The sequence below is a fragment of the Lampetra fluviatilis genome, chromosome 9, assembly GCF_964198595.1.
Source record: "Lampetra fluviatilis chromosome 9, kcLamFluv1.1, whole genome shotgun sequence".
NCBI classification, from domain to species: Eukaryota; Metazoa; Chordata; class Hyperoartia; order Petromyzontiformes; family Petromyzontidae; genus Lampetra; species Lampetra fluviatilis.
The window spans coordinates 10484244-10503605 of record NC_136283.1 but is presented as its reverse complement, the minus strand read 5'-3'; the positions used below and the strand labels follow the sequence as shown (position 1 = coordinate 10503605).

Here is a 19362-nt window from a genome sequence, read left to right as displayed (position 1 = left end):
CGACGCTCAGCGAAGCGCTACGGACGTCCTGGCACTGGGAGAATCGCCCCTTTCCATGCAGCGGCCCGGCCACACGCCACGTGACACAGAAGTAGCTTTTAAACTTGAAGGGGATGGGACCTGTCCTGGTTTTGCCAGGTCGTCGTCGAGGGAAATCTGTTCAGGTTTCCCGGGACATTCATAGTCCTAGTGTTGGGACTTTTAATGTAATTCCTCTTCAATCATATTGGACATCCCATTGTCCGTGAAAAACTGAGCTTCGGGCAAAATTTAATCGATTTAAATCAATGAACAAAAGAGCGCAATGATAGTTTCTCTGTCGGACAGGTATTAGGCAACGCATCACTCTGTGGATGTTTTTGGTTTTTGCCGTTGTTGGGAGCCACTGGTATGGCTACCAGTGTGGGGTTTGTCAGGAGTGAAAGCGAAAGGCTCACATCGCAGAGACACGGGTTCAAATGCCGGTCAAGGGCTGACCCAGCGCTCCATCCCTCCTGTGGTCAATAACACGGGAAAACTCTTTGTGGGAAGGCAGCAGTGGCTGTCCTGTGGTTGAACCTGACTTTTTTAGTGGGAATGTGGAGGTTTCTACCACTGTCAAGAGATGAATACTGCCCCATGCTCGATTGAGTGGGACACCATTTGATATTTTCATTGTCAGAAACGACCAAAGTCCCGCTTGTCTTGATGTTGAATTTAAAGGTGTTTTGACTTGGTGAATAAGAATGAGCCATTATGTGCCACAGTAGATCTAATTTGTGGGAATCCAACAGTGGTTATAGAGGGGGTATATTATATAGGGTTATATTGCCATTTGAATGTGGGAGTTCCACTACTTGCTCAAGGTTGCCATTGGAGATTAACACTGCCCCACCATTATATTGTGATCGAGAGACTTTTGAATATTACACTCGAATAACAGTGGCAATCATACCTCGTGGGGGAACGGCGCTGAAGCAGTTTGCGCATCGTGCGAGGAACTCTATGACCCGAGTTCAATTCTCAGCCACAGATAACGCCACGCAGGTGGCAATATGATCAACGCAACGAACACAGCGTGGGCCAGGGCTCATCCAGCCGTGGATTGACAAAGGACTGAAAATTAAGAGTATGAATCCTTGCAGTCACGAAAGCTTCAAATCTAGAATTATTATGAACATGGCTGTGGTTACCAATGTCTCTCTTGTTAATGATATAAAGGATCCCACCCACGCCAGAAAAGTAATTAATTGTCATTATTTGGGGCACAATTCGATTGAAGAATGTATTAATGTTGTCAATGTGTTCGTCACATTCTATGAGCCTAAGAGTAACACGAGCCTATCATTCACATGTAATTCACACGCGAGAAATAATTGATACATTTTCCCACATGAGCTTCATCACATAAGTCTTGACCGTAACAATAAGTTTTAATTGGTTAATAGATCCTTCGGCAAAAATGGTGCATCATTCATATTTTGCCGAACCGATGCCACGATTAAAGTAATGCTACCCTGTGTGTTTTGCAAATGGTAAGTAAAGAGTAAACATTCGCTTGCTTCTTTTTGTTTTCCTCCGAACCCTGGCAATGCCAGCCCCTGCTTATAGCCTGTGGCTTTGGCTAGTCAGGCCAGACAACTGGAGGCAGGGACAGCTGTTGTCAGCAGATGAAGTTCAGAATGTGTATGGCGTGATTTTTTTTCCGCAGCCGATATCAATTCCCTGCATTAAAATAGCCTTTGCGAGTTAAACATATGTCTCTCCTCCATGCCACGGCATATTTGTGTCAGTTACTCACTTCTTTGCAGAGATGTCTTTAAGCACCCGCTCGACCGCTTGTCCGCACGCCCTCTCTGACTGGACGTACGTGTTTGTTTGTAGAACCAGTAATCTTTCCCATGTGGTTTGTATCTACAAGACGGACTGAAAACTGCCAAAAAAAAAAAACGATTTCCATTGTAAATGTTGACAACGGCCTGGCAATAATTAGCATGACCAGTCCTGGGAATATCCCCTCGAGTGGTCACATTTGTCCGTAATGAAGTATAATGAGGACTCCTCTGGTTGAACGTACGCACACACAGATTGCTCCGCCACATCTACAGAGCAGAGGTCAGCCGGCCTGCAGTGGTGCTAATGAAAAGCAAGCAGATTTTCCCATGATTTTGTTTACCTCTGGGGCTTTAAAACATTCACCAATTAGAATGGGTTTCACTCTCTTTAGTGATGTGTTGCAGTGTCAATTGTGTTACAAGGACCACTCGCAGTTCTGTCTGAGACTGCTGACGTTTGCATGATAACCGCAACAATAGAATACCCCTGTTTTTTTTACATTGCTATAAAAATCAGGGGCGGTTTCTTCATTAGGGCGATTGGGCGACACACCACCAATGTCATTCAACCACAGAGTCACGCTAGCCGTCACTGTGCCTCTGGATATAGTCCAATCAGCGTCATGTCACGTTCTGTGGAGTACCGCCTCTTTTTGGGCGATTTCACTCCGGCTGAGAATCGCCCCGAGTGGTCTTATAGACTTACATTCAAAGATGTTTTGTTTCGAACGGGGGGCGCTGCAATGCATTCTCTATGGCTTCCGGGAGGGCTCGCACTAACGTGCTTACGTCATCATACGTAAGCACGTTTCAGTCAACAATATTATTTTTTGCCACCTAGTGGAATCTTTAATAAAAGAAACTGAGTGGATTGTAATAATAGTGAGATAGAAACAAACAAGATGTATTGTAAGAGTCACTTTATTTTTCATTAATATTAAAGAAGTGAAGTTGCCTTTATATGCTTAAGCTGTTAATTTATCCATTGCATGGGTGGACCTTATCCTTATAAATCATCCAGACATTTGCCCCCCCTGAGAGATTTTGCAGGAGCCGCCACTGATAAAAATACTCATGACCGCAGTTTCCAAAATCAAGGGGCAGACATTGCCTCCTCGGGCAGAGGGCTCGAGTGAGATCCTTCTCCATCGCCGCGAACGGGAGGGGAGGGGGCCACGTTGCTTGGGGGGGGGGGGGCCACTGCCAGATTTGTTTTTTGTGTCGCGGCAAGTGTGAACTTCAACACCAATGTCACGGCGAGGCAACGTTGGGCAGCGGGTAGGGGGACAAATGAAACCGGGTCTTGACTCGCCCGCGCCACCAAAACACGGATCTCCTCAAATTCAACCGAATATTTATTTTGCTCACAGCCTAAAACGCGGTACGAACCGCTTCAGGTAACTTTGGTTGTTTGTAAAAGGGAATTGATTGTTGCTGATTGGCTGAGATGAGGTCACGTGGTTTTGTTGATGCTGTAAAGCAGGGATCCCCAACCCTTACCGGTCCCGCGGCCTGTTAGGTACCGGTCCGTGGCCCAGGCCGCACAGCAGGAGGTGATTGGTGAGTCCGTGCGTGGCCCGCCCATGATTTTATTTATCAGTTCTGTCCACGCCTCTTTCCCGCACTGCGCACCCTTCTGAGTCACAGTTTTGGTAAGCCCACAAGCTAACCTCTAGCCAAAATGAGTAAAAAACGAACGTCGCTGGAGAGCTTCTTTGAAAGGGGGAAAGGCTCAATGATGAACCTCCCCCCCCCCGGTCCGTGATGACCCCCCCCCCCCAGTCTGTGACAAAAATTGTCTTCCACGAAATCGGTCCCTGGTGCCAAAAAGGTTGGGGAGCGCTGCTGTAAAGGGCATTGCAACTGCTGTGATGGAAGTGGGTGCACACGTATTATCAAGGACAACATTTGAGCTGTGTCAATGTAAACGCAGTACTGCATGTTCCATAACTTTGCATACTTTTGTCTCATTTCACATTTTTCAGCAATGTAAAAATGTAAACTATGTAAATCTCAATCTGTCACCTTAGCTCTGTACAGTGTTTGTTTAGGGAATAAATGTCAGCCGGATACTCGCTCACTTAATCCTTTTTTTTACAAAATGTCCACATTTGTCTCTGCCATTTATTCAGGGATACTTTGTCAAATGCACCAAATTGATTGTGACTTGGCAACCGTGTGGTCTCGTGGAATTAATCACTGCGAACGGCGAGCATTATGAGAGCGCAGCCCAGGGTACGTCGCCGCTGCGCTTCCACCGCTGATTGATTGTCAAGCCTCGTGGTTAATGTAAAAGGTCTCGGAGAGAAGGCAGATTGCTCGCCCCGAGACGTGCACTTTGCCGCGATGTTGAACTTTTGCACGTGCCTGCCCCCCTCCCACAGGCAGCCAGAAGGCCATGTTCCGGCAAGCCATGCGTCACTGGGAGAAGCACACGTGCGTGACGTTCATTGAGAGGACTGATGAGGAGAGTTACATCGTCTTCACGTACCGGCCGTGCGGGTGAGGCTGCGCTCCACATCGGGCACTTTCCACCCATCCTTGGTGGTATTAAGATGCGCCCTTCAGGTTTTATCCTCGTGTTTGTGTGTGTGTGTATGTTGACACTTCACGTGGCCTCAACGTGCACATAGCCTGGCACAAGTGACGTGGTGACGTCACCGCCACTTAGTGGCGAATGGCGGTTGTTGTTGTTATATACTCTTTGGTTCTTTCGGTAAAGTCACGTAGGTAGAAAAAATAGAATTGATTACGACGTTTTGATCGCAACACAAGCGTCCATCTTCAGGTGAGAGAATCAGACTGCTGTGGACAAGGCAGTCTGATTCTCTCACCTGAAGATGGTCGCTTGTTGTTGCGATCGAAACGTCGTGATCTATTACATTTTTCTACCTACGTGACTTTACCGAAAGAACCAAAGAGTATGGATTCCTGCAGTCACGAAAGCTTCAAATCAAGATTGTTGTTGTATGTTGAACAACTTTTGCACCGTACGTAGCCAATCGTGTTAATGTTGTCAGCCAGCATTAAGTGATGCAGTGAAGCTGTGATCTTTTTTATTTTATTTTTGTCGTCCACCACCCCCGACCCCCCCACAATCATGTTGTATTCCAATTGTGCAATCCGCATCGTGTTACTCAAGACGTTCGATATTCGGATCTCTAGCAGTGCAGTACAACCCTTCATGTCACATAATGGCACGCGTAAGAAGGTGTTATAGAGACAATATAATCATGTTCAGTTTTACGTAGCGTCGTGAATACAAATCGCATCTCACAATCGCTCCGCGGTCCTCTATATATTCAGATGTTTAAAAAAAAAAAATTAGTGAGGTGTGTCTATACATGTGGGAGGAAAAGGGAGTGCCCGGAGAAAACCAACGTGTGCGAGGGAGAAACATAGGGAAGGGAGCGATGGAAATGAGTCCACACTTAGACGTCCTGCTTTCTCCTGGCGCCTCAAACGCCCACGGGTAAGGAGATGTCTCAACATTTGCGTGATGCCCCCAAACCTTGCCCTCCGCAAGTGCCAGATGACGGGTGTTGCACCATCATTGCTACGTCTGAGATCCTCTCCAGTGACCTCTAGTCCAGACAGTGTTGGGAAAACATTTCCCACCTGTTCCGCATATGAGAGTAATGTTCATCACGTGACAGTCAAATGGATATTTTAGTTCTCACAGCTGGAATTTAGCCAAATATTGGTGTAGAATAATTTTTTTACGCGATGGCTTTTTGTGTGCAGCTGGTGACCAGATGAGAGACCGTCAACGCGCTGGCCTTGCGAACCCGGTTTAATCACAAGCGGCTGCCTGGATCCGAACTCAGGCTCTCTCAGTGGTGCCGGCCTAGTGCTGTGACCTCCTGAGATGCCGGGGCAGCTCCGTGCAGGCACGATCTCGAAATATATCAGTCCTGTGTCATGCTAGGGAACGTAGTCGTTTATTTACCCAAGGAAAAAAAATCTACGCATTCTGAATATTTAGGTTTTTTTTTCCCAGAGGGTCCTGCTTGAGATGTTTAGCCACTTTGATGTCCGATTTTATTTTGTATTTGTAGCAGGAAACAGAGTTTCCTTGGAAACTCTGTGTCATTGGAAACTCAGGGAAAAATCCACATTCACATGGGGAACGCACTCACAATGTATACAGATAGGTAGGCAATCCACTTGCTGTACTAATAGCTGTAGAGCGGGTTTACCAAGCACATATTTTATGGAATAGGTGTCAGGTTTTCTCCAAACATTTATTTTATTCTGCCCCCCCCCGCCTCGGAGAAGCAGGTGTGACGCCGTGATTACGGAGAAGTGGGGAACAACATTTACAAACCTTTTATATAGGATGAGGTCTATTTTCAACCGCTGGAACTAAAAAACAGCTGTTGGAGCCAAATAAAGAATACACGTGGGGCCGGGGGTAGCCGCTGAGTGTGCGTGAACACCAGGGCGACGGGGGGGTTTTCAGGAATGCTGAGACAGGTACAGAACCACCGGCAGAATAGCGCCACGGTGATTAGCGCAGCATTCTGCTGCCGCCTTTTAAATATTCTCATGCCTGCCGTAGCCCACAGATGATAATTAAATGCAATTTTACACCGGAGTATTCGCATTACCTCTGACCCCCCCCCCCTTCCGCACGCAGTATGATGAATGTTAACTGCACGCGGCAGATAAACTGTCGGCTAATAAAGGTCGCTCACTACCATGGCGATGGGTGGAATTGAAGCCTTAATGTTAGAAAACAACCAACACCAGATATGAACACTGCCATTGCCCTCTCTCTGGTGCTGGGGGACGTTGTTTTGTTTCTAGGGAGAGGTGCGATTCCGCTTGAAGTCATTGCTGATTTATGTGGCCATGCCAAAAGTACAGCGCCGCATAAACAACTTGAAAACTTAATATTATTTCACGCGACATTTATTGTGATAAAGTGTGATGAGTGCCCTGGTACGACTGAATGCCAACGTGGCGAGTGAAACACACCCACATCATCTGGAACGCATTTCCCACTCGTAAGATTTCACAACGCAGTAGGTTCCGCTTATTCCATATTACGTGGGAGACGGAGTTAAATTTAGTTCATTTCAAGCTTAAACATCTATTCTGGGAGAAGGAATGCAGAACACGCGCGGAGTGTACACTCTCAGACACGTATTTGTCAAATAAACGACTCGCGGCACGTCACTCATTCACGGCGGAATTGTGTCTTGATATTTCCATTTTTTCAGCGCGCGACTTGGATGTTCTTATCTGTGACCTTTCAGAAACACGGTAAATGAGAGGGCATCAAAGTTGCATGTGAAGTTTCTGCCTTGAAGTGCGATCAAAGACGGGGGGGGGGGGGGCATGCGTCGGCTGGCACTAGGAAGTGGCTCGGCCCCATTAACATTCTTGGCAGCCTCTCAGGGTTGCCTCTGTGTATCGTTGCCAAGCCTGGCATCTGACGTTCGGCCTGCCTTTCCCTCAAAGTTACGAGCCGTTACAAGAAGCATGTCAGCGGGAATTCTCCCATTGTGGGGCGCAGCGCTAAAGAAATGCACAAATATATATATAAAAAAACATTTTGCTCACATTCATGACCACCTCAGCTCATAGTTGTCTTTGATATACAACCGGAAGCAGGCAGGCCTCCGAGCCAACAGTTACATAATAGTCTCGTCCCAGTATTTGTCAGCCAAGCCGAGGCCTCGTCATCGTCCAGGATCGGCTAATGCATTGACAATGGCCTGGTTGCCCATTTCTCTATGTACCGAGCGAATGGCCATGTCTGATAACCAGCCTTGGCCCTTGCCATGCCTTTGATTCTCTCTGGAGCATCTAGCATAGATTAAAGACAGGTTTGTAGAAACATCGATACTGAAAACCACTTCTGTCATCATCAGCCACATCTAATCCACGAATGGATAAAGGCTTCTCCAAGCCACCCCCCGTATCTCATGATCCTGCGATGTGACTATCCACCCGGCACCTGCACACGGGCTGATTCATTGCTCCATCTCCTCGGTGCGCGTCCTCTCTCAGGTGCCCTCCATTTCTTTGGTTGCCAATGTTGGACATCTGTGAAAAAGAGCTTTATAGCTCATCGGATTCCTTCAGTATAAATTAATATTCAAATTCTGATTATACATTGGCTGGGGTTCAGACAGTCTTGGAAATTACACATTCCCATGGCAGGGGCATAGTAATAAAGGGTAAGGGTGCAGCCCTGCATTATGTGGAGTGGTGCTAGAGAGCCCCTCTAGAGCTTGTTTGGTCTCCTCTTTGCCGGATATCGTGGGAGAGGTACCCACACTTTTTACCCCATCACGCACGAGCTGCGGTGGGCACAGGCGGGGCAACGAAGAAATGTGCCCATTATTTAAAATATTGCACCGGGATGTAAAATCGAGCCGATGACTTCTGGATTGCGAGTCTCAGTGTGCTGATCATTTACAACATGACAGCATACCGAGATTTAGTGCGAATAAAGTAGATGCTAGTCTCTCCATTTAATAACCACTCTCGCAGCAGAATAATACTCCACGGATATTGTATGAGATTATTTTAGTCCTTGGAACGTAATTTTGAATTGCAATATCTCGATTTTTTAGTAATTCGCCATAACGCAGTATTTTTCAGTAATGCAACTACCGCATTATAGTAGAACAGACTCTATAGGCAAAAAAACATCTGTCAAACCACACGGCCGTGTCACGTAACACGAGGCCCACGTGGCGCCACACTACTTTGTCTCCATCCATGTTAAATGCCTCGGTCCTGGAGCAGTAAACCCCGCTGGAGCACCTGGCTAACTGTGCACCCCCCACGGTCGGTTTGCCAAACGCGCCGAAGTCTCTGCAGCACCTACGAGCCCTCCGTGCGTTCCGGCGTGGTCCGGTTGACCCCGTGCAGAGTGTCGTGCGCGCTGCACCCATAATTGCGGTAATCTCCCCCTCTCGTTGCCAAGTCAGCTGATGTCGATTTTGGAAAGTGCCCGGTTCACTGGCTGTTACGGGTAATGTTTTAAGCACGTTCGCATGATTGCCTGCTTTCATACAACAATGCGTTGCCAGTGTGAGCGTTTTAAAATAATCTTGCCAAAGAAACCAGCAAATCAACTTTTTTGGGGGGGCTTTGAGTATAGGTGCATGTCGAGGATGCCAATGTCTCCATAGCAAGACATGAGGAAGCAACTTTAAAGTTTATAACAGAGCCTGATAGGGGAGTGTCACATAGACCCATGCAAGAGGTTGCAACTGGCGATTGAATTACTACCTATGAGTTCTTCACTCAAAACTGCCCTAGAGGAGTTGTACACCCATAGCTGCCACTGCAATTTATTGGCCTAAAATACAATGTTTCGCTCTGGATGATCGCTGCAAAGTATGCAAAGTATGCATAGTATGATCTGTGTTTTGATTTAGTGTGCTGATCTTAACGGTGCATTGAAAAATGTTGATACTCCGACCGATGCTCCTACTGTTGTGGAGTGACTCATGCAGCCAGCTATGGCTGCAGAGTTTGGTAGTACATGTTGTTTATGTCGTTTATTGTGAAAATTCGGTCACAGTTCCTATGACCACTGTTTCATTGCTTTTATGGCTTTATTTTGGTGATTTTCGAAAAGTTCTTGGTTTGGCCACGTTTGTTTGTTGTAGTACAGAGTTAGACTGATGGCCTTAATCTAAGTTGTCTTATGGTTGTTGTTGTTGTTTGACTTGCATCCCACTGGGATTTTTGCACAGGGTTGGTGTACGGTGATTTTTTTGCAATATTTTGCTGTCTTTTCTTGGATTTTCTGTTTGCACATAGTCACTTTAAGATGTTTTCTTGTTCATGTTTTTTTGTTTGTTGCGGTTGCACCCGATTCAAGAGCCGAATGGCTCACAGGACTTTACCTAATAAGTGAACTTTGAACTTTGATTTGATGCTGCTCCATGGCCTTTTTCTGATTGCAGCTGCTGCTCGTACGTGGGGAGACGAGGCGGCGGTCCCCAGGCCATCTCCATCGGCAAGAACTGCGACAAGTTCGGCATCGTGGTGCACGAGCTGGGCCACGTGATCGGGTTCTGGCACGAGCACACGCGGCCCGACCGGGACGACCACGTCACCATCATCAAGGCGAACATTCAGCCAGGTGGGCGCCGCCGAGCCCGCACACAGCGCTTAGTTGAGAACGGTGTTCGTGTCAATTTTTTTTTATATTATCAGGTGTTTTTATTTGTATGTGGCAACATTCATGCACAAATGCATCTCGAAACGCTGTGCGATTTGTTGGAACGGCTTTTTGCACGGAGGCACGGGGAAACCACAGCCAAGAGGGGATTGCAGCCACAACCGGTGCCAATAATTGTCCAACCAAGCTCTGTGGTCCTATATTGTGGATGTTTGGCCAACTCCATGAATGAGTGTCTGTTTATACATGGTCTTAGTCGAGTCGACTGTCAACCTGTGCAGCTTTCATCAAGTCCTAGCCGGTGGATTTTATGGAGTCGTTCACATTAGTCTGGTCGATTAAAGCAGTCAAACATTTAGCCGAAACACTATTGGCTTTTAATAAATGTGTCCGTGAGGGGGTTGAGCTATTCCTGCCCCCCTTTAAATATGATCAAGTCAGCCACAATCAGCCAGTTGTGGCCTTCCTCAATGCACTGCAGTCCCTATTCACGGTCCTGAATTATCTCGGTGTGCATCTTCATTCAGACAACAGTACGGGACAGTAGTTACTTTCATTGAGTCCAGCGTTGATCTTGGTGGGCCGGCCGTAGTCATCGGCACGCTGCCTTATTTTTATCCGCTCATAGTCATCATTGACTAAAATAAAACGAGTAAAAATTACCCTCCATTAATATTTTCGTCACCAATTTCATTAACAAAATGATCACTGGTCCAGATGAACCTCCGAAGCAGCTCGGCTAGGGAAGCCTGCCGGTTGGGTCTTAACGTCGTGGGGAGTGATGCTTTGATTCCCAGTGCTGCACAATAATTTTGACGAGGAATTCCACGTCGTAAAATTAACACCAGTGTCTCTGTGATATGGTTTGCAAGTACTGTAATTGTTTGTTTTGAGTCGCAGCCTAAATCCCAAATTGCAATGTAAAGACGAGTTGAGGTTTGGGATGATGCTGGGCTGCTCATGTTTTTGAAGCTGTTTGCAGGGCAGTGGCCTAGCAGCACGCAGACTGCGGTGCTTGTGCCACGCTTGTGCCACGCTTGTGCCACGCTTGTGCCACGCTTGTGCCGCGCCTGTGCGGCGAACGCCTAACAAACACGCTCTCGCGTGAGCGCGTGGAGGCCCAGCCCTGTCACCTGTGACTGCAGGGGGAAACTACAAATGGACGCTTAGTTTTGCATTACTATGTAACGTTAAATCTTGACTTAAAGCTTTCGTGACTTTACCGAAAGACCCAAAGAGTGTATGTAACGTTACGTAAGATAATATGGGAGCTTAATGCCGAGTGGTTAAACAGAGGAAATTAGCTACTCGATGTTAAATTCAAATGCCGGAGATGTGTAACGTGAATAAAAATGTGTGATACGGCGTTGGCCTTGGTGTACCAGCACAATAACAAAAACTCTATGCATGTCAACAACACTGAAGGAGTTTCATCAGCAAAGTGTCGAGTTTATGCAATGTGTAATGTAAATGGGGGCCCAAATGTTGAGCACTGTCCTGTAAAATCCACTGCTGGTCCATAAAGGCAGCTTTGAGTGTCGTGCCAAAGGCAAGTCTGAGACATGTGGCCTGTAAAATGAAGTGACTTCTAAGACGTGGGGCATCTTCAAGGCAGTGGGATGATCACCGCTCGGTGGTTTCGTTAACGAGCCCTGTAACACTGGTGGGGAGGAGCGTGCATCTGGAGTCGCGTGTCCTGTGGGCTCATTAACTATCCGCTGGCATTTACTACTCAACTGGAGAATCCGGCCAGTTTCAGGATCTGAAGCAGTGGAGTAAAATTGCTCGCATATGTTTTGTCCGTTTGCTTTCTAAATATTTTTTTGTAATGCAAATACGTCCATAATTTATGCTTGAATATATGAGCTGTAATTAAAAAAAATCATTCAGGTAAAAATGAATCTTAATAAGGACTAAACATTTTTTTCATTTAATGAGCCACGCGGCTCAATGAGAATGGGCAAGTTGAAAACTGATTACAGGAATGTGTGAGCTGGTGATGCTTAATAACAAATAGGTTTTGTTATAATTAAACATGGATTATAATGCACAATTTGGCCTTGTGCCACAAGATACTTGTATTGGAGTAAACGATTAGAATTCACCATCCCCCCAGAGCCATGGGCATGCTTTGCATGGTGTGGGGTCGCACGCGTAAACAAATGAGTTCGCTGTGACTTAGCCTACTCGGTAATGGCTATGTGTGTAAGGCACGGAGTCAACGCTGCTGGGATCTTGTGTACAGATGTGGGCAACCATCCAGGTTTAATTCCGGTACGCAGGTTGAGGGAGGTTTATAACCTCTGCATGGCCACTTAATGTGCAAAACAGTTTGTACTTTGTGAGTACATTTTAACAAGATGCTGTCTTATCTTAAAACCCAAGGGTCATGTTTTATGTAAACATATTTTCTCCCTTTCCAAAGATGCAATATCTCATTGAGCTGTTATCGGGTTTGACGTACCTTATTATTCTACCCTTCTAATTTCCTGCCTGCCTGTGTACTCATTTCAGTTCATACTCCGATATCCAAAGCACGTACATTTCAAAACTGGTATGTGTAATATTATGACAACGTAACTACAGCGATATAACTAGGCATCCCTTGTAAAACAGTTGACGGCTTAGCGATGGACATTGAATTGAAAAGTGAACTGGGGGCTTGTGAATATTGGAACTCATTGCATGCTGGTCCACACAGGGCAGGAGTATAACTTTCTGAAGATGGAGCCAGGGGAGGTTGACTCTTTGGGGGAGTCGTACGACTTTGACAGCATCATGCACTACGCACGCAACACCTTCTCACGGTGAGTGCTGACACACTCACCCTCCCACTCCCTCTCTCACGCACCCTCCCTCTCACTCTCCCACTCACACGCACCCTCTCATTCACTCACCCACTCACACACACCCTCCTACTCGCCCTCCCACTCACGATCACCCTTCCAATCGTGCTCACCCTCTTAATTTCCCTCCCACTCACGCTCACCCTCCCACTCACATTCACACTCACATTAACCCTCCCAACTCGCATTCACCCTCCCAACTCATGCTCACCCTCATGCTCGCCCTCACACTCACGCTCCCACTCACCCTCACACTCCCACTCACCCTCCCACTCACCCTCCCATTCACCTTCCTACTCACATTCACGCTCGACCTCACACTTGCACTCAATCCGTGTTGAGGAGGAGGATCATGCAGAAGACATGCCACCCAGAACCCCCCTCACTCGCTTGCTCGGTCAAGGGGCAGGAATCAAAAGGTTCCGTGAAATGTCAGAAAATAAATGGAAATAAAGTCGCATGTCACCTTTCTCACTTGTATGCCATGACGCAGTCACGTTTCCGTGGCACACAATATGGAAATGCCCTGAAAATGAGCCGCAGTTATCTGTCTCTATGGCTAAAAACATCCGTGGTTTCAGCTCTGAAGCCAGTTAAATCAATTTACAAATGGCCAATTTGTGTTACTGTGTTAATTCCTTGGGAAATTGCTCAACTTATTTCAGTCATGTAAGATGATTCTAATCACTTCTTCAGTTATTATTAAACGACTGTATATGTATTAGCAATTTGGTATTTATAGCAGTCCATTACTGCTGCATTAACATGTCACTTGAATTAAAGTACTATATATATGTTTCGTCCTTCATGAAAACAGAAAGAATGAGAAAGTTAGTTGAATGTGAAAAAAACCGTCACGTGCTTTTTTTTCCGTGTTTTTTCAAAAGTCATTTCCATGACAATCTTTGTCTTCAAATGCAACTTACACGAACGTGTTCCAGTTGCCAAAACTTCCAAGTTTTTTCATCTCTGCAAGTATTTATGAAGTGGACAAAATGTTATTGAAGACAATTCGTAAAATCAAAATGATGAATGATGAAAACAAATGCATCTTTTGCCACGGAGATGTCGAGCAGCTAAAAAAAGTTGGGATTGAAAATCCACCAGCGTGCGTGCGGAGAGCGTGTGCCCGGATGCGTGTGTGTGTGTGCGTGTGTGCGCGTATGTGTCCATGAGGACCCCATAGTGTGTATTGTCAATAGATCCAATTGTGCTGCCTGTTTAAAAGGTCGAGGAAGCCTGGTGTTTAGCTCTCAGTGGGCAGAATGGAAAATGACAGCTATTGCACAACGCGACAAAAGACTTAATCTGCAATGGAATCTTTGGAGGATGTTATTTAAACAGCACTGATGCTCCTGAGAAATCCTTGTAAATGCAGTGATGGCCCTTCAAGGAGCATCACATCCCTGAGGGTTACATATCCTCCCCATCACTCACAGCGGTTATAAATGAGCTGTATTGTAATGCAGCCAGCAGGCATCGTTTCCAAGCGGTGTGAAAACCAAACCCCCTGCCATGTAATTGCCGTGCAATAAAAGACAATTCGCTTGTTGGGTTTTTCCTTATTCTCCTTCTATGTATCGTCGAGTAAAATAACATGTTTTCGCACAGAAGCTAAAACGTGATCATTCTTTTTTGAACAAAACTCATCATAGAAACGGTGTACCGATAGCTTTGTTATAACCGAAACGCTACACAGTTTACGTGACGTGCAAAGTGCAGCGTGCAGAGTTTATCCCGGTAATCTGCAATAACAGTTTAATAATAAATAATATTTCCATTCTACGTGACTTTATCGAAAGAACCAAGAATATGAATCCCTGCAGTCACGAAAGCTTTAAATCAATGCAACAAGGTGGACATTCTGTGAATTGTACTGTGCAATTTAAAACGTTAAAAGCCAGTGAAAGTGCAGACCTATATAATTGCACGTGCTTTTGCGTGCTTTGTTCACACTTTGAACAATTACATTTTGTGAAACAATTAGGACATTTCCCTCTAGCGTTACTTGTGTTATTTACACGATAACAATGCCCTTTGTCCAAGGAAGGCCTTCGCTGAGGATTATACTTTTTCACGAGGGTGCTGTCGTGGGACCCTCGATCAATTCCACAAAAGCAGGCGTCTTGCACGCGGGAGGAAGCTGGCGTCAACCCGAGAGAAAATCCAAGCACAGGGAGGAGAGCAGTCCGTATAGATAATCCCAAGAACCTACTTGCTGTACTGCCATCTCCTGGCCACGTCTCAGCACAGCCTTGTTTAGGCATTTCAAGTGAATCCCAAGTGAATCACAAGTAATAATTCGTTCCGTGCGTATATCACGAGCGTAATAATGCGGACAGTTTTTTTGATTGTAAGAATTTTGTTGTCGTTTGTCAAGAACACAGAATACGGCGGGGACATCAAAACGAGGGCGGAACAACACGTGACGTATAAACAGGCCAGGCGTGATGCACCCTCAAAATTAGGGACCGGACGAAGGCATCTGGGCTCACCGCTCTACCGTGGTCGGGGGAACGATGGGGGGGCAGCGTTTCGTGGGGAGGGAGCAAAATGGGGAACAAAGTGGAGGAAGGGAGGGGGCGAGGGGGAGAAATTGTCACCAAACAGAACCCAAAATAAATAACACAAACGCCATGTCCAAGTTTGTCAGTTATGCTATCTCCCCGCAGCAACAACGCACGGTTAGCCAGTGAGTCGGAGCATCACACCGTGCCTCACGTTTGCGCAGATCGCTACTATTTGTGGCTGTCGCGTGCCCAGGGAGCTTCGTTCTCCGGCCATCAGGAGGACGCGTGCGAGTTTCGTGGGGGGGGGGGTGGGTACCCTCCTGAATCCAAACACGGCTGGTTTTTTTTGGGGAATCACGGTTACTGAGCACAGGCCGAAAACTCCAAGCGGCCAGCTCGATTGAAGGTGTTCGTTTCTAGAAGTGAGCAAGATGATTAGAACTTGGGAAAAGATTATTGGAGAGATTTTCAAAGTCGGGCAAAGAAAGCAGAGAGAGGAAAAGGTGTTTGGACCTGCGGTGGGGTGGTTGCACTGTGTGGATGAGGCAAAACTGTTGGTCTGGGCGTCTGTGCTCCGCGTCTGTGCTCCGTGTGTGTGTGTATGTGTGTGTCTGTGTGTGTGTGGGGAACCCGGGTCGCCAGGTTCATAGCGCACTGCGCTATGAACCTGGCGACCCGGGTTCGATTCCCGCTCACGGGTCAACACCAGTGACGATTATCTAAACCGGTCCTGGGCCTCCTCTAGGTCGACTCAGCCTAAAATGAGTACCTGGTGCGGTGTGTAAACATCGCCACTGGGGAGACAAAGGCAGTCGGGCGTGGTGCTGGCCACCCACCCCCTCGTGTACCGTTCCGGCCTTCATAGGTGCTCGCTAACAGCACTTGCCCCTACAGCCTGTCGAGGCTATACAGGGGATCTTTGTCTTTGTTTGCTACGCACCCTCATCTTCACGGTGCCGTCTCCACAGGGGAATATTCCTGGACACCATTCTTCCCCGGCCGGACGACAGCGGAGTGAGACCGGCGATCGGCCAGAGGACACGTCTGAGCCAGGGGGACATCGCCCAAGCCAGAAAGCTGTACCGCTGCCCAGGTGAGTGCTCACGCGAGCGAGCTCGTCCCAACGTGCTGCTACTGCTGCTGTTGTTGTTGTTTCCACGCCGAATCCCGCTGTGGTTATGGTGCTTAACCTCACTTGGAAGGTTGCAAAGTTCAAATTCCCACGAGGGCTTTGACTTAGCTGATGGCGTCCATTGGCATGGTGTTTTCTAGTAATAGGTTTTTACCCTTTTATCTGGCACCAAAACTGACACCTTTATACAAGGGATCATGTTTGCAATAACCACAACACAAGCAGTCAAAATGTAAACAAAAAAGAGACAACTCTGATAATGATATGCACTGTCCTTGAAATTGATTGGTCCACACCCGAGAGACAGCTTTTCTTAGAGCCTAGTCTCCACTGGTGTTGGACCAGATGACGCCAAAAGGCGTACAACTAAAAAACAACGCACTATCAGAGTATTGAGAGCTCGGGGTAAGCATTTACACTATGAGACCTCCTTTGCCAGTAGCAAAATATAGTAATAGGTTTTTACCCTTTTATCTGGCACCAAAACTGACACCTTTATACAAGGGATCATGTTTGCAATAACCGCATTTGACTGCTTGTGTTGTGGTTATTGCAAACATGATCCCTTGTATAAAGGTATCTTGCTACTGGCATAGGAGGTCTCATAATGGTGTTTTCTGTTGCTCTGCACACGTGCTGGAAGCTTCCTCTTCGGTTCCCTCAGCTACTGCGGAAGCTCCCAGCACGTGAAGCGGAATGTCGGACATCACGCCGAACGACAACGCCGTACAACCTGACGGCGATGGGAGAGCTATGCAGCACAGCAGCTAGAGCATGTGCTGCAGCATAATGAGTACCACTTTGTGGAGAGTCAACAGTGGACATCCTTTGAATATAGTGACCCCCCTGCCATTAGAATGCGGAGTTTAGACCAGTGGCCCTGGGTCACGAGCAGAACCGAGAGCCCGGGAGCTTCTTTGACTTTACTGTCTATTTAAATAGCAGAGGTTAGTGAAGTGCATCACAGAGGCTCTCGTTTTCAGAGGAAGCAGGAAACGGTCGAAACAGCAAAAAGCAACTTGGTTCAACTGCAGAAAATGTCCCACAGAAATGATCCTTGAATTGCCAACGTGTCTGTTACTCGAGTTGTTTGTAAATATGAAATGGTTACTTGACGTTAGCACGGTGCTGGGGAGTATGGTCCGTGCTTTGGGACCTAGAAAAGTGATTTAGTAACGTAGCACGTGTTGTTTTCACTCGCCGTGGACATGGGGAGGATGGGGATGAATTAAGATGGATCAACTAAGAATACCCAGATTTTTTTTTATCTTTCACGTAAAATAGTATATTAATTTTCCCATGAAACTATGTTACATTTGTTGATGACAAACAATGTAATTTCTTTAACGTGTCATCTACAATTATTGGGAGTTTTGAAAGATACGGAGACAAATGTTTGAAGGTTGTTAATGTCTATAATTGGTTATGATTCTATTGATGGGTCATTTCAGGTTTAACTTCAAATGCTTCTGCTTGAATGGAGCATGAGGTGATTTAACTGTGATTGCGATTACCTCTAATTAATTTACAATGCAGATTTATTGTCCGTGAATTGTTACATACAATGACTAATAGTAGCAGTTTACAGCCTTTTGTAAGTCCCCTGCTGAATGAAGGTCTATCCCCATGTTCGATCAAGGCGGGCTGTTTCAATATGCTTCACCACGCTGGTTGGTGAGGGTTAGTTAAGGGGAGAGACCCAGGATTGGATCAGATGGCATTCACCACTGCTGCTAGCCATGGCCAGAAATAAAAAAACTCAGGTCACCAGATTCACAGCACATGTAGAGTTTGCTTTAGTATTTTTGTATGCCCTTTATTGCAGAGATTTTAAATGTCTGCGACCTATGTTGGTGTTAATATGTTGAGCAATTATTGATGTGTAAATTATGTAATTACAGCAGTAAAGGCATGCATTGCAAATCATGCATTGCAGCCTGCTCTAAAGCATTACACAGTACCAGCAAATTAATGTGGGGGACCATCTGATAATCCACAAATGACATTATTTATGGAAACCTACACACACAAAAAACTACAATTAATTTATATTTGGAGTGTAAGACTGACTCTTGAACAGTATCTTGTGAAGGCCTGTGCCAATTCATGCTTGTATTTTAAATGCTTCCACACCAAACCAAATTGTAAGCTGTTAAAATTGCGTTTGTAATCGCCTGAGATTTCCTAGAAAACACCGTGCACTATTGAAAGTCTTGCCCAGCGAGGCCTTTGTGCCATTTGCAACAGTGAATGTTTTAGTAATGTTTCAATGCGTTCCGCCCTTCCTCCGGGAGACACGTGGCTCCTGTCGTGTGCCGGGGTCCCTGATTGCACGTGGCACGTGGTGTGTTTGTGTGACGGCTGTGCAAAGCCAGCCCTTGGATCCACTTCACTGGCTTCATTGACGCCATCCCAAGGCTCATACACACCGATGTTGTCACATTGTGTTTTTCACACCTGTGCGTGCCACTGATTTCACAGGAGCGATGCCGAGTCTCTTTGTAACTGGGGGGAATGTTTTTGTAAATTAAAACCACGGCAGAGGTACTTATTTCACTCCTAATCATGTTCGTAAAATTAATCATGTGCAACTCGACTCTTATAAAACCAATGGAGTGTAATTGTGTTCATCACTAGGCATGAAATGAATCCCCTAGCGTGGGTCGTTTCAGGAGAAGAATCAATTCTGTATTGTCTCGTTTTTACTCTCTGTGTGTACTTGATAATATTTCGGTCTTTGTTTGTACATTTCTGTTCCTTCCATTTGCCTGAAATGTGCACGTGATATATGATGATCTGCATGAGTGCATTATGCACATGAATTGTAAATGTCCGATTCTTACGGGCACAATTTTGACTTGTGTGGTATTGGGAGGATAATAGTGAATTGTAGTGAATGAATCGATGT

At 46.2% G+C, this 19362-nt stretch overlaps 1 protein-coding gene across 5 annotated transcripts in view; it reads left to right on the top strand.

The window, feature by feature from the left end:
- Nucleotides 1–19362, top strand: part of LOC144934189 (tolloid-like protein 2) — a 172870-nt gene that overhangs the window by 81002 nt on the left and 72506 nt on the right. For all 5 annotated transcript variants that reach the window (XM_078859758.1, XM_078859756.1, XM_078859757.1 and 2 more), the window contains 4 exons: nucleotides 4199–4316; nucleotides 9749–9927; nucleotides 12668–12773; nucleotides 16291–16415. In XM_078859758.1, the coding sequence (XP_078715884.1) occupies nucleotides 4199–4316; nucleotides 9749–9927; nucleotides 12668–12773; nucleotides 16291–16415 (528 nt within the window). The remainder of the gene's footprint in view (nucleotides 1–4198; nucleotides 4317–9748; nucleotides 9928–12667; nucleotides 12774–16290; nucleotides 16416–19362) is intronic.